This window comes from Amblyomma mixtum, chromosome 1 (assembly GCF_055824585.1).
Source record: "Amblyomma mixtum isolate Tamu chromosome 1, ASM5582458v1, whole genome shotgun sequence".
Taxonomy (NCBI): Eukaryota; Metazoa; Arthropoda; class Arachnida; order Ixodida; family Ixodidae; genus Amblyomma; species Amblyomma mixtum.
The window spans coordinates 159799562-159814346 of NC_143012.1; the positions used below are offsets into that span (position 1 = coordinate 159799562).

The window sequence follows — 14785 nt, forward strand, 5'->3', positions numbered from 1 at the left end:
GTTTTCAACGGGTCTCCGTTTAGCAAATGCACCGCTCGGAGTCTTCGCCTCGTCAGCGTACTGTGTACGGGCCGGCATCGGGTGATGAACAACGTTTATTCCCGATAAGATGGCATATATATATACAGTGCGCTGACGTACTCAGTCATGCGCAGATTATGCTGCAGCGAGTGACGTCAGACTTGCTCGGCTCTGCTACATCTTCCCCTCTTCGAACAAACCGGGTTCAGCGTCGCTCCGGTAGAGGGTACCGACAAGGTTCACGTCGCAACCTTGTGCTTCGACGTAGCTCTTGGCCGGGCTCTGTGCAAGGGTCTTCTTGAGGGGCGGAACTGGTTTCCTGTTGCGGACCCATCAGTCGTAGATGTTCTCGTGTGCGTCGAATTTCCCTGCCGTCTTCCGTTTTGAGGATCGCCGAGCGAGGTTCGTTAGCTGGCCTGAGGACGACAGCTGGAGACCAGGTCCGGTTGATTGTGTCATACACGGTGACCTGCTGGCCTGGCCTCGCAGGTGGCAGGTACCTGCTGCCACGGTTGTAGTACATCTTTTGGCGTTGGCGTATCTCACGAAGCCGACTGTGGACCACGTTGCTGGGTATAGCTTGTGGCTCCAAATGGCTTGTAGGCACCGGGAGAGGAGTCCGTGTTTGGCGTCCCATCAGCCTCTGCACAGGGGACTGTAGCACATCATCGCGCGGTGTATTGCGCCATTCCAGCAAAGCCATCTGAAATGCAGGCGTTTTAAGGGAACATTTTTTTAGAAGCTTCTTGGCTTCCAGCACCGCTCTTTCCGTCATGCCGTTAGACCGCGGGTGGTAGGGGCTTGACGTGACTTGGGCGATACCTAGGCTGTTCAGAAAATCTTTAAACTCACGGCTCTTAAAGGGCGGTCCATTATCACTGCATAACTTCACAGGCAAGCCATGAACAGAGAAAATTTCAGAGCACCAGGAGATCAGCGAGGTTGCTGTGGTGGTGCGAAGTTCCCGCAGTTCGAAAAAAAACGAGTAAAAGTCGACAATGAGGGCAAATTCGCGACCTTCGTAAAAGAACAAGTCAATGCCAACAACTTGCCAGGGTAGGGTGGGAACGTCGTGACTTAAAAGGAGCATTTTGGCGTTTCGCGGTTGATTTTTGAGACACACCTTGCAGCCTTTGCAGAATTGATCAATGTCGCTTGCCATGTTCGGCCAGAACATTACGTTCCTTGCCCTTGCCTTCATTTTATCCGCTCCAGCGTGTGCCGCGTGAAGGAGGCGGATTATGTCGTTTCTTTTTGACTCCGGTATCATTACCTTGTTGCTGCGAAACACGAGGCCATCCTGCGCGTGTATCTCGTCGCGGTACCCCCAGTAGGTCCGAAGTTGCTCTGGGACTTCGAGCTTATGAAGAGGCCAATCTGTCTCTGCATATTCCCGCAGCTTTGTCAGGTTGGTGTCGTCACCGGTTGCTGCAAGCAGGTCTTTCAAACAGTGCTCGGAGGCTGAAACGCAATCAAGAACATTGACTTGAAATTTCTCGTGTTCTTCCATGCATGCCTTACTGGGAAAACGGGATAAAGCATCTGCTAGGAACAGTTCTTTTCCAGGTTTATAAGTCACGATGATGGGGTAACGTTGCAACGTCAGTCGCATGCGTTGCAAGCGTAGCGGGCACTGGTATAGTGGTTTACTGAATATGGCCTCCAGTGGCCGATGGTCTGTCTCAACTGTCACTGCATGCTGTCCAAATAGATAATCATGAAACTTTGTGCAGCCGTGCACTATCGCGAGAGTTTCCTTTTCTATCTGAGCATATCTTTGCTGGGAATCTGTGAGTGACCGTGACGAAAACGCAACGGGGTGCGCTTCTTGCATCAGGACGGCGCCTACCCAGAACTGACTTGCGTCAACTGATAAGGTAGCTTCTTTCTTGGGGTCAAAATAACGAAGGATCGGGGCTGTTATCAGGGCCTGGCGCAACTTTTCGAAGCTTTCTTGCTGCTTTTCCGTCCATACCCATGCAATTTCTTTGCGCAGCAAAGACCGAAGAGGGGCGGTCACTACAGACATGTTAGGGATGAAACGTTGCACAAAATTTATTGTGCCCAGAAAAACTTGCAGTTCCTTACTATTCTTTGGTGCTGGCATTTCCAGAATATCTTGCACGCGTTGTGGATCTACTCGCAGGCCGTCCACAGTGAGCACGTGTCCCAGATAGCGTACCTCGGTCTGGAAAAATGAACATTTCTTCAAGTTCAGTTTCAAGTTATGTTCGCGACATCGTGTTAAAAGAAGCTGTAAGTGGTAGTCGTGCTCTTCTTTTGTCTTGCCCCATAATAGGATGTCATCCATTACTACTGCAACGTTTGGCAAACCTTCTAGCACGCGATGCATCGCTGCCTGAAACACTTCCGGGGCTGAGGCAATTCCGAAAGGCATGCGCAGGAAGCGATATCGTCCGTAAGGTGTGCTCATTGTGCACAGCTTCGAACTTGCGTCGGTTAGTTTGATTTGCCAGAATCCTGACGCTGCGTCTAGAGTTGTAAAGAACTTTGCTCCGGCAAGCCTAGGCACAACATCTTCAAGGGTCGGCATAGGGTAGTTCTCTCGTAGCAAAGCTTTGTTTAGTGCTGTGGGGTCTAGGCAGATGCGCACTTTTTCTTTCTTAAGCACCGTGACCATATGACTGGACCATTCTGTTGGCTCATTTACCTTGGATATGACTCCTTGTTCTTCCATGCGCTGGAGCTCCTCTTTGACTTTTTCTCGGAGGGCCACCGGAACTCTCCTCGCCGGCACGACAACTCCCACGGATCCGGGCTTTAGCTTCATCGCGTACTCAATGCCTTTTAACTGCCCCAGTCCACTGAAAACATCTTCAAACGATTGTGCTGCTGGGTGCAACGGGTCGGCGTGCACATTTTGCACGCGACAAATAAAACCGAGGCGTTCAGCAACTGATCCACTGAGAGTCACGGGCACGTGTTGGTCGACCACGAAAAACGTCTCTTCGTGCAATTTGTCGTTTGCGCGCAAATGCAGCCTAATTTTTGTTTTGGCCAATGTTTTATGGCCGAAGAACGCTGTTAACGTTACGCGACACTCTTGGTGCGGTTTGCTCGGCAGTTTGTCGACATCCTTGCTCGAAATTACACAGCAGTTAGCTCCTGTGTCCAGCTTGCACGTGTATGGGCGTCCTTCGATGTAAACTGTCGCGCTCCAGTGGTCTGAGGCTAGGGCACCGACGGTCAAAGTTTGCAAAATGAAATCACTGTCATCGTCGTCTTGCAGTTGGCGCACTTCTTTTTTCGAACCTCTGTCCTGACGGGGCGCCAGTGCTTTGCATGCTTGAGCGAAGTGATTACGCCCACCGCAATTCGTGCACACCTTCCCTTGAGCCGGGCACATCACGCCACGGTGAGTTAGATAACCACAACGACTACAAGGCAGTTTTCGCGGCCCGACCGCATGGACTACTGCGTCGCCTGCTGTTTCGGTGCCGTCCCTGATTTCCTTAAACTGCTCCTTTCCTTGTTCGTGGGCTCGGCATATTGTAACTGTCTTCTCATACGACGGGTTTTCGGCAATAAGCTTTTGCTGTAAGCCTGTCTTGAACTCCCAGGATAATCCGGCTGCGGAGCAAGCGGTCTTCCAAGTCTCCGAACTCGCAGTTTTTTGCTAGTAGCTTTAGGTCTGTCAGCCAGTCGTTAAAAGGTTCTCCTTGTTTTTGGTCTCTTGATCCGAAGCGGAACTCATGGAATGTCAGATTCGTCGATGGTTTGTAGAATTCCTCAAACTTTTCAAGCAAAATGTCGACGTCGTTCTTGTCCTTTTCCCCGTCGAATTTGAAAGTGCTATAAGTTTTCCTGCCGTCTTCTCCAATCGTTACAAGTAACGTCGCTGCTTGCACTTCTTTAGGCTGTTTGCTTAACTGGGTGGCCGTGGAAAACAGCATGAACTCACTTTTCCATGTTTTCCAAGCAGTCCATGCGTCGCCCGAGGTATCCAGTGGTTTCGGGGCTGGGAGCAGTGTCGACGGGGCGGACATAGTGAATGGGCACCGCTGCCACCATGTGTACGGGCCGGCATCGGGTGATGAACAACGTTTATTCCCGATAAGATGGCATATATATATACAGTGCGCTGACGTACTCAGTCATGCGCAGATTATGCTGCAGCGAGTGACGTCAGACTTGCTCGGCTCTGCTACACGTACCAAGACGCTAAGATGCATGACCAGCAATATGAGGAATATTAGAGAAATTAAATATGCCCTCATGTGCCAGTCGCTACACATCAGTTGTGACGCTGGCTCATCGGCGCTAGGGACTTTCTTGCAACACCCGCAGCCTCAGTCCTCAAAAGCATCGCATGCTTGATGGCGTTGCCTTCGCTGAATGCACTCCGCAGTTCTTTCAGAGAACTTTTTTGTTGGAATCGGGATCCGTCGCAACGTTCGTGAAAATGGAAACGAAGCGACGACGGCTCACAAAGGCCTTCATCGTCCGGCCGGTAGTAGTTTTCATTTCGGTTGCTCGCTGGCGACAGCAATCACAGAGTCCGTATTTGTTTCCGCCTCGTTACGCCACTCTATGTCGTCATCAGAGAAGCGAGTCTGAATCGTATCGGCGGGAAAAAGCTTTCAACTTCGATTCCAAACCTCTTAGCAATAACTGCACCTTTGGTTAACGGACAGCCACAAGATGCCAAACTATCAGATTTTACTAACAAAAAAAAATTGATAGCGTTGTCATTAGTGTCCATTCAAGAGCGTTAAAACCGAAACAGGATGGGAGAAAATTTTTATTATAAATTATTCAGCGGCCTTAGGCGAATACCACCATGGTGGTTCATGCGTGGTTCCGATTATGAGTTAACGTTCCAGAATGACTTAGGCTATGAGGGGCGCTGGAGTAGAAGACTGAATAATTTCGATCGCCTGGGTTTCTCCAACGTGCATTGACATCGCAGAGTGCACGTGTCTCTCGCATTTCGCCTCCATCAGATCGAGATCACAGCGTCCGGGATCGAAAGCGCATATTTCGGGTCAGCAACCAAGCACCATAACCGCTTTGCCATCGCGAAGGCGGTAGTAATGAATAGTAATGTCTTACACATGTTTTACACGAAAGAAAACATACCACAAAAATTAGGTGTCTTTACCCCTTTAACTTTAAGAGCGCGCTTAGGGCAGTTACTCGATTAACCAGATTTCCACTGCACCTCTCCTGAATGTGTCATGTTCAGGCAATCGCAACAGTCGAGTGGCAGTTTCATCACTGCCGTCAACACGCTGACTACATTAGGTATCGTACTGTCGCCCAACCCTGGTCATCATAAATATAACATGACATCATTGCTCTTACAATAAAACACATGCCACAGCAGCCTTTGTTTTGTCGGGCTGTGGTACACAACAGAGAGCAGTCACTCCGCAGGTGTTTGCGTTTTGTTTTTTTGCAAACCTAGTGCTATTCTTGATTTTGCTATTGTTACTTTCCTGCCATGTGGAGCTTAATCCTGGCCCCCTCAGTGAAGCAGATCTTGAATTGCTGAAAATTTGCAGGCCGGCCAGAGCGCAATCACGAATAAGCTGGATGCCATCGAAGCAAAATTTGCTAAACATGAAGCTATGCTCGCAGAGCTAAATTCAAAAATGGGAACTCAAGGTCAGATTGCAATTCTTGATGATGCACTAAAAGACCAAGGAATTGCAGTTGAACAGCTCTTAAAGAAGTCTATACCTGCAAACAAGAAGTGTCCGTCTTGAAAACATAAGTCGAAGGATGGATCTTGTTTGTGGTGTAGAAGATGACGAGGCAGAAAGGTGGGATCAGTCAGAGCAATTGATTAAAGCAATCTGTCACACCATTTTGCACGATAACTGAAGACAGTGCAAAGAGCGCATTGTGTCGGTCAATTCAACAATAAGTTCAATCGAGCGATTGTCGTTAATTTTCTCTCCGAGAAGGGAAAAATGACTGCTCTTAAAAACACCAAAAAAATTAAAGGGGTCTGAATAGAGTGTAGACCAGGACTACGCAGCGCAGACAAAATGTCCGGAAACAATTATGGAAATATGCTAAAGCGCAAACAACGGACAGCACCAGTCAGGTTAATCGAAGCTGTGACAAGCTGATTCTTGACGGTAAAGCATTCACTTGGGACAAAGAAAAAGAGAAAGTGGCTCCTGTCCTAAAAAAGGGTCACCATGCTACTAAAAAGGCTGTTCCCTCGCACAATATAACGGCTGTTGTCGTAAGCTGCAGAAGCATTGTGAACAAAGTAAACGAATTCGGGGGCCTCATAGAATCACTGAAGGCTGGTATGGTGTTTGTAGCAGAATCGTGCCTGATCCCCGTCTATCAATGAGAGTGAGCTGTTTCCTAATCCCTCTATAGCTCATCGGAATGAGAGGGCACGAACGGGTGGTGGTGTCTTTGTTAGTTCATTCTTTTTTACGTTAAACTTTGTTGGATATTGGATACGATAACATGGAATCAATCCGGTACAAGGTGACTTTTGCGGATAATACAACATTTATTGCTGGATCATGTCGCCCTCCAAGTTCTGATGCAACTACGTTGCAACGTCTGTACGAGGTTGTCTCTAAAACACCGGATCAGATAATTCTTGCCGGAGATTTAAAACTACTGTACTTGAACTCGTCTAATGGAACCTTTACAACTCACTGGCTGCTGCAAACATTTTGAGAGGAAAAACTTCGTTGACACATTCGGCTTCACTCACTACGTGAGTACACCTACACGCAATAACAGCATTTTGGGCCTGTTGCTTTGTAACTCGCCTAATTTGCCAGATTCTGTCACTTGCATCCTAGGAATAAATGACCTCTCGCTGTCGTAGCTAGCATTAAACTTGAGATCAAGCGAATGAAGATACGCAAATCAGGGAATATTTTTTTTCATAAGCGTGATTATTCCGCCACTTCTCGCGTACTTGATCATTTGTCGGCTTTCGAATGCCTTTTACGTTAATACTTTTGTGCAACAGTGGCCATTTTTTAAAAGAAAAATGATAGAACTGAGAGAAAAGTATGGGCCGTACATTCATTCAGTTAGGCTGAAAAAGTTGCATGAAGCCATGGGTGACACCAAATACCTTGAGTCTAATAAAGAAGAGAAGATGAGCATAACTGACATTCAAAAGAACACAGTAATTATCGATTCAGAAGGTTAACACAAGTAACTAATGAGTACAAAACTAAAGTACACAGTGCGAAGGAACGGTACTTCAGTCGGCTCAGTGACAATATCAGAACGGATCTCAAGCTTTTCTGGCAATATGTGAAAGGATTTGAATCTGAATCGTCTGGAATAAATGAAATCGTTCACAATAATGAAGTCCTGTCTGATGATAAGCTAAGGCAACCTTTATTTTCATTGTGTATTTTTCCAGAAAATAAGTTTTAGGATTCACGTGTGAGTGCTGCGCCATTAATGCCCCCTGTCGAGCTTAGTGCGAGTGGAAATGAATCATTGCCAAAAGGAATAGATGAAACGAAGCCACTCGGTCCCGATGGTATTTCTACCCGCGTTTTGAAAGCGCGGTGCATGACTACTCGGATCTTACCGTTATCTTATATGCACCAAATCTCTCTATTGTCTTGCTACCGGGCAATTGGAAATTGGCACATTTAGTCCCAGTTCACGAGGGGGTGGTTCAAAAAAAAGACGTAAGCAACTATAGGCTCATATCCTTACCATCAATGTCTTGCAAAATACTAGAACACATTTTATAGAAGGAAATAATCAAACATTGCTTAGAGCTCGGGTTATTAATTTAAGAGCAACAAGGGTTTGGTAATTGGCTATTCTGTAATACACAACTGATTGAAATTTCCGGAGCCCTCCACTACGGCATCCATCAGAGCCTGAGTTGCTTCGGGATGTTTAACCCCTAATAAACCAAACCAAACCAAACCAAAGTACTGATTGAATTTTATCACGACTGAATATCTGAAGTAAACGGAATCGATTTACAAACTGACCTTAGTAAAACTGTCCCATGGCGTGAGAGGTGTAAAATGCGACTGACTACAAAAAGCGTACCCATCTGTCCTTCACAAAAAAAAAATTGACGCTTGCTATTGTTTCAAGACAGAATATTAACAAGTCAGCTCTTTATAAATATTTGGGAGTGACCTTTCTATCTGATTGTTCCTGGCGTGCCCATATCAGTAATGTTGTTTCAAAGGCTGCCAGAGCACTATATTTCATTCAGCGAAATCTCAATGCCTCACCCTTTTTCCTGGAGAACACTGCGTATATTTCACACATTCGACCGATCCTGGAGTGTGCGTGTTGTGCTTGCAATCGTCACCAGAAAACATTGATTGATCAAGTAAAAAGAGCAGAGAACAGAGCAGCAAGGTTCGTTATGGGACGGTACAAGCGAGGGGAGAGCAGCAGTGAAATGAAAAGGAAGTTGGAATGGGAAGCGCTGTCCTCGTACCGAAGCAAATTGTGCTTGAAGTTACTATTTCGAATTTATAACATGACCGAAATTTACAAAAATACATATTTTCATCAACCACACTGCCTATCCAAAAGCAACTAAAAGCAAAAAAAATACGAGAATACCGCACTAGAACGAACCGTTACGCTAATTCATTTTTCGCAAGAACTTTTGCAGAGTGCAATCGATTGTCCTATAAAGAAGTTTGCTGTACTAATGAAGATTTCTTTTTGTCCAACTTGTAACCCCTGCTTGCTCATACGCCCTTTGGCCAAGCGGGGTACCTCTGAATAAAGAAAGAAAACAAACTTCCACTTTCATTATTATCAGCATTATTTCATCACCTTTAACATATCGATAACACTCGTGTGGAAGCCCAGCTGTAGGTAAGACCCTTTGAGCATTAATTACTTTAAAATCGACTACTCGTGATGATAAAAAGGTCATGATAGACTGCAAGTTATTTGAACATAGAGTTAAAGAAAGCGATATTAGCGAGAAAAAAAACCGGAGTTTCAACTAAATATTCCTTCAGAAATAAACATCGAAGAAAGTCGACTGAATTGTCGGCAATTCAATATAGAAAACTGCAACCCCTCGGACCCATGCTCGCGACGAAGCGAGCGTCAGGCAGCGTTCCGCTGAAACTATGCAAGAAAAACGAACTTTCCTCGCAACCTAGATCGGAAGTCGGAGAGCCGCAATGCTTTCTGCCTCGCGAGCGGCTTCTGGACAGTGGCTGATATTTTCCTCAACCACAGAACCGGAGAACCGGAGCCATCAGCGATAGCACCCCTCAGGCCACCGCGCGAAGCCATCCCGCATCGCGTCGCACAGAATCATTACCTCGTTTCGTCAGCGCTGGATAGCGATGCATCTATTGTAGTATACCGGCACGAACGCATTGTCGAAAAAAACCACCTTCAAATTCTTTCTCAACATTACGGAACGGATGTCAATTCTATATTCAATTACCCTTACCATAATGTCAATGCGATAGAGCCGATTCATTGCACTGAAGACAACCATACTAAATTGCGGATTCAAAAGCGTTCACGAACGTGAGTAGCGGGTGCTTCAATTTGATATTAAAATGACGCATAACTGGCGCCAGTCCCAGCTCTTCTACTGAGAGAAATACTTCGTTTCAATCGCGACATTTTCACTCGACTAACCCTGCTTCCAGGCAGGGACTGTACCAACATCTGTATAGCTTGAAAGCCCACCCAGCACCACACAACGCCTGCGGCAATGAAGGAACTCGATCTCTCTCCCCGCCACTTTACAATTGCTCAGCGTCGCCTCTTTGGCCCGGCCTTTGTCATGGGCCTCGTCTTCCGCGATCTGGACGCCTCGCGGGATGAGCGCGACAGCCAGAAATGATTCCGGACGAGTTTCGGACCACGGCAGAAAAGTTTTAGTGTTGCTCGTACGAAGATGTTCGCGTTCTTTTCGACGAGCCAAGAGACCGATCCTACAGTGATGGTCGAAGAAGGGCAATTTTTTTGGGATACAATGCGCTGTAATTACCAACCCCTAGATCTCAACGACAGATGATTTGAAGTGATCGTTACAAGGTTGGCTCCGCATCGTACAGGTGAATACGACGTGTTTGTCCTGCTGTCTTGAAACTTAAATTCTTTGACGGAGCATGTCTCGCGCAGGCAACGCAATCTGTACTACAGTCACGATTCTCGGATTGAATGAGATCGCAAAATGTGTCGCCGCATCTTCAGTCACACGCATGCTACCTCCAAGTCAGAATCGACTGCGCGAAACAGCACCAAAGCTCTTTCTGCAAAAACTGCACACGAAAGTTCCTCGACCGACATCATCGGTGCAATAGGCACGTCGTGTTGCGAACAGATTCGAATTCCGAGAGTACCTCCGTCCTTTCCCGAGCCTTGCAAAGCTGCGGCCGTAGTGTGCTACACGGGATTGTGGCGCTTTTCTGCCTCGTGTCGCATTGTTTGTTATGCGAAGCATACTAAGATATCCCAACCCAGCTCCTCAAGCGCGGCGGTGTCGTTACCATTGACCTTTCGTGACCTCCATGTCATACCACGTGATGCGTGACGTCACAGCAGATGAAAAACGGGGGCCCAACTCGCGCCGTCGCTCGAGGCGTCATGACCAAGGATGACCACGTGGTTTAGTAACGGTCAGGACACGAACCATTACTATGAGGCGTGAACCTCACTTGATTAGCCGCGTGCTTAAAAAATAAAATACAGCATATAACGCTGGTAATGACTGCCCCAAAGGTAAATGAAGCGCAGGAACCGTAATTTTGTAGTGAAAACACAGTTCCGCGAGCGCTCAGTTGGTTTACAACGGAGTAGCCGTCAACAAGGTTGTGGGTGAAGACGTACTTTTTCTCGAAGCGGCGGGAGAACAGCTGCTTTTATTTTTCGAACGCTGCATAAGAATGAAATAGCCTATGGGCCAGAAACATCGGCTTACCACATCTGGACTTCAGCTGAGCGTCCTCCTCGCGAAGCTCCTCCGCAGTCGTCGTGCCCGCGCTGCGCAAACACCGACTTTGCACTGGCTTAACGAGCGGATGCGACTGAAGCGGGATGCTGGGAATCACGGGAAAATAGTCTGCCAGCTACTTCCGGTTCCAATTTTCGCCCACTCACTACAGTCGCCGCGCGTGATGGCATCGTTTATTCACTCATTTATTTGTGCTGTGACATGGTTCACTGTACATCATCGTAAGCTCAGCGCGCGCTGCATATGTGCGTGTCCTGAACGCAGAAAGCGACAATCCCGAAAGATAAGCGTGTTCTGTCGTGGCTTTGCAACCCACAATCGCTCCCGCTCAAAGCGGTGATGTTGATCAGGTTGCGTCTCCTCTGTGCAGCTTCCGATATCGATAAATCGTGCGGGAAGTGCTCGAACGCTCACACTGACTCGCGCGAAATGGGGATGTCGCATCGGGAATGCTTTCAAACATCCGTACTCGGCAACTGCCAGCGTCATTGTGACGCGTCCGGGGAGCATGCCAGTGGAGCGGGTGGTCCGGGTGCACACGTCACGCCCGGCGGCAATTATGAGCGCACTCAAGGGAGCAAAAACAGATGGCTCACTGAAACGCTGACAAGAAGCACTGCGCATGACTTTTACAAGAGAGGCAGACCCCCGTCTCTCTTCCCGTGTCTACTTGAGCCACCAGCGCACTAGAGGAGCCGGGAGGAAGGCCAGAGATAGGTGGGCGTTCAGGACACGCACATACTCAGCACGCGCTGATCTTACGATGTTGTACAATGAACCATGTCACAGCACAAATAAATGAGTGAATAAACGATGCCGTCACGCGCGGCGACTGTAGTGAGTGGGCGAAAATTGGAACCGGAAGTAGCTGGCACACTATTTTCCCGTGATTACTTGCGTTCACTGCAATAACGCCCCTCAACCATTTCGCGCGTTACTCATTCATGAGACATCGTCCGCCCAGCGTCCCGCTCCAGTCGCCATCCCCTCGTCAAGCCAGTACAAAGTCGGTGTTCGCGCAGCGCGGGCACGAAGAGGAGCTTCGCGAGGAGGACGCTCAGCTCAAGTCCAGATGTGGTAAGCCGATGGTTCTGTCCAATACATTATTTCATTCTTATGCAGTGTTCTAAAGACAAAAGTAGCTGTTCTCCCACAACTTCGAGATCAAGTACGTTTGCACCCACAACTTTGTTGACGGCTACCTCGTTGTAAACAAACTGAACGCGCGTGGAACTGCGATTTCACTACAAAATTACTGTTCCTGCTCTTCAATCACATTTGGGGCAGTCATTACCAGCGGTATAAGCTGTATTTTATTTCCTAAGTACGCGGCTAATCAAGTGAGGTTCACGCCTCGTATTAATGGCTCGTGTCCTGACCGTTACTAAACCGCTTTCTCATTTTTCGGGGTTCAAAGTCCTCTCCGTAAAAATACTGTATTTCTCAGCGTGTAAGACGCCCGAAGAACCCCAGATTTCATTTTGTTAGTGTTGACTTCCGTGTGCTGTTTGCGACTGCAGTCGTAAGTAGCTCGAGGGAGCGTCCGCCGTCGTGCAGTCCGATGTCGCACTCCGGCTCAGATTCGAAAAGCCGCGGGCGTATTGGTCGCGTGGTAGAGCCGCCCACAGACTTAACGTGAATGACGGAACGCATGGCCTGGCCTGAAGTCAGCGGCTCGGAGTGATAGTAATCTGGTGCGAGATAATACTGTCGGTAAGTTTACTGTGGCTGACGATAGCTGGTGCGAACCGCGGCAGCATAGCGCGCAATTTTTGGTACCGGCGAAGAGCAAACTGCAAAGAGCGTTGCGGGTCGGGGAGGCCGTGTCGGCGAGCAAAAACGGCAGAAACGCCCCCGTGACGAACGCGCTGTCCTCGCGGCGATCAGGCAGAATCGAAAAAGCAGTCAAAGCGAGCTGCGCACCAGCTGACGTCAGCCACCGCGAACATACAAAGAGCATTATCCCGCACCGATGACTAACTCTTCGGGGCGCCGACGGCAGTCCGGACCACGCGCTCCGTAATTCTTGTTCAGTCTGTGGTTGATTGTACGTATAGCTTTTGCGGTTTGAACTCACGACCTCGTCAAATTGGACCGCGGAAATCAATCTTGCGCAAAGTTACTGTCGTGTTTGCCGTAGCTGCCTTGAATTTTCAGTTGTCGGTAGAGATGACTTTAAGCCGGCTTCACGCAGGCTCAGTGAGCCCCTGCGCGTGAAAGATGACTTCTTAGAGCGAGTGGCAAGCTGAAGTAGGAGGGATGCAATCTTTCTGTGGGAAAACTTGGCCCTTTCATATTTTCTGCATCTTCATCACCTAAATTAGTATAGAAAAATTCGCAGCACAAATGAAGCGCAAACGGGGGGGGGGTTACAACTTTACTGCCACAAAAGGGAAGGGATTAGTTGCTGCTGGAGCCAGTACAGGTTGGCCTCCAGTCGGGGGCGACCTCTTGACCTTGCGTGATGAGGGCTAGAGTGGTTGTTTTTCTTGAACTGACCGAGAACCTGCCCCCATTCGTCTGCTGAGGGAGCTGGCAAAAGTGTCGTCGGATGGGGTTTGCTAGCGCATTTTCATAAAATATGGTCTTGGGTAGTGTGCATCCCGTCACCGCAGTGCGTACATACAGGATCATAATCACCGTTAGTGATTAGACATAATCGGTAGGGGCTAAGAATTACTTTTTTTTAGGCGTCTGAATGTCGGGGCTTGCGCCCTGTCCAGGACAGGGTGAGGGGCGGGGTACGTGCATCTTTGCTCGCGATAAGAGTCTGTAACCTCCGCGTACGAACAAGGCGCCTCGGCGGGGGCGTCCGTTCCTGAGATGTATCCCTTCCTCCGGTTGGTTAAACCTTGGGCTAGACAGTCGACTGTCTCTTTTCCGGAGTTAACCGCGTGAGCCGCAACCCATACGAGATTGATGTCGTGATTTAGAGTCCGGTTGCGCAGAATTCGCATTGCGAGCGCGCTTAATTGTTTTTGGCGAAATTTTTAAAGGCTCCCTTAGAGCCGCTTAGCATCGTTTTGGTGCCGGGATCCGCGATGGCCAGTGCGAGAGCTACTTCCTGTCTCGCGTATTGAGCAAGCGTGAAAGGTTGTGGCGATCACGAGGCCGGGCTTTGGAGTGGCCATACATGCCACGTATGTTCAGCTCGCGGTTCGTTCTCGTACTGTTTCACAAGGGCCTGCGCCCCTGCTTTCCTGCGGGTGTCGTGTTTGTCTGGCACCATGTTCTTCGCTACTGCTTTAACAACTAGTTTTTTGGTAATGTCGACAGATAAATGTGATGTTGCACATACCTCCTCAGCAGGGTAGATGTGGAGTTTGTCGTGAACTACGTATTCCGCAGCAGTGCGCGAAATGCGGGTCATTTGTGCCATCTTATGGAGCTTCTCGAGCTTATGGAGCGAGCGTGTGAAAATATTGCCCAACTGCAGCACTTGATCTGAGTTGGCGCATGCCGGCAGGCCAAGGGCCGCGATGTATGCCGTTATAATGATGCTATTATGAGCGTATTCGTCCCTGTAACGCAGGTGCTAGTAAGGTCAGGCGTACGTGATTCGAGTTATCATGAATGATTGCATGATCCGGCACAAGTTGGCTTTTCTCATGCCCCTGTGACGGGCGGCAATGCGCCTCACCAGCCCGCGTATCTGGTGCGCCGTTACGCGTAGAGGGTGGATCGCTTCCGTGTTGAGAGTATTCTTCTTAATACACATGCCAAGTACCCTGATCGTGGCTACCGGGGGTATTGGATGGTTGTCAATGTGCAACTCGATAGGTTCCCGAGGGTCGGGTGCTGCCTGTGAGGCTAGTTTTTTCCTGCTAACGA

General features: G+C 48.5%; 1 protein-coding gene across 1 annotated transcript in view; it reads right to left on the reverse strand.

Annotated features, from left to right (window-relative positions):
* Window positions 1-226: 226 nt before the first annotated feature.
* The window catches only part of LOC149369526 (uncharacterized), a 66124-nt gene continuing 51565 nt past the window's right edge, over window positions 227-14785 (reverse strand). Inside the window, exons 5-8 of the mRNA XM_089575835.1 lie at window positions 2693-3063; window positions 2110-2209; window positions 1295-1482; window positions 227-664 (exon numbers count right to left, since the gene is read on the reverse strand). Coding sequence (XP_089431961.1) covers window positions 227-664; window positions 1295-1482; window positions 2110-2209; window positions 2693-3063 — 1097 coding nt within the window. The remainder of the gene's footprint in view (window positions 665-1294; window positions 1483-2109; window positions 2210-2692; window positions 3064-14785) is intronic.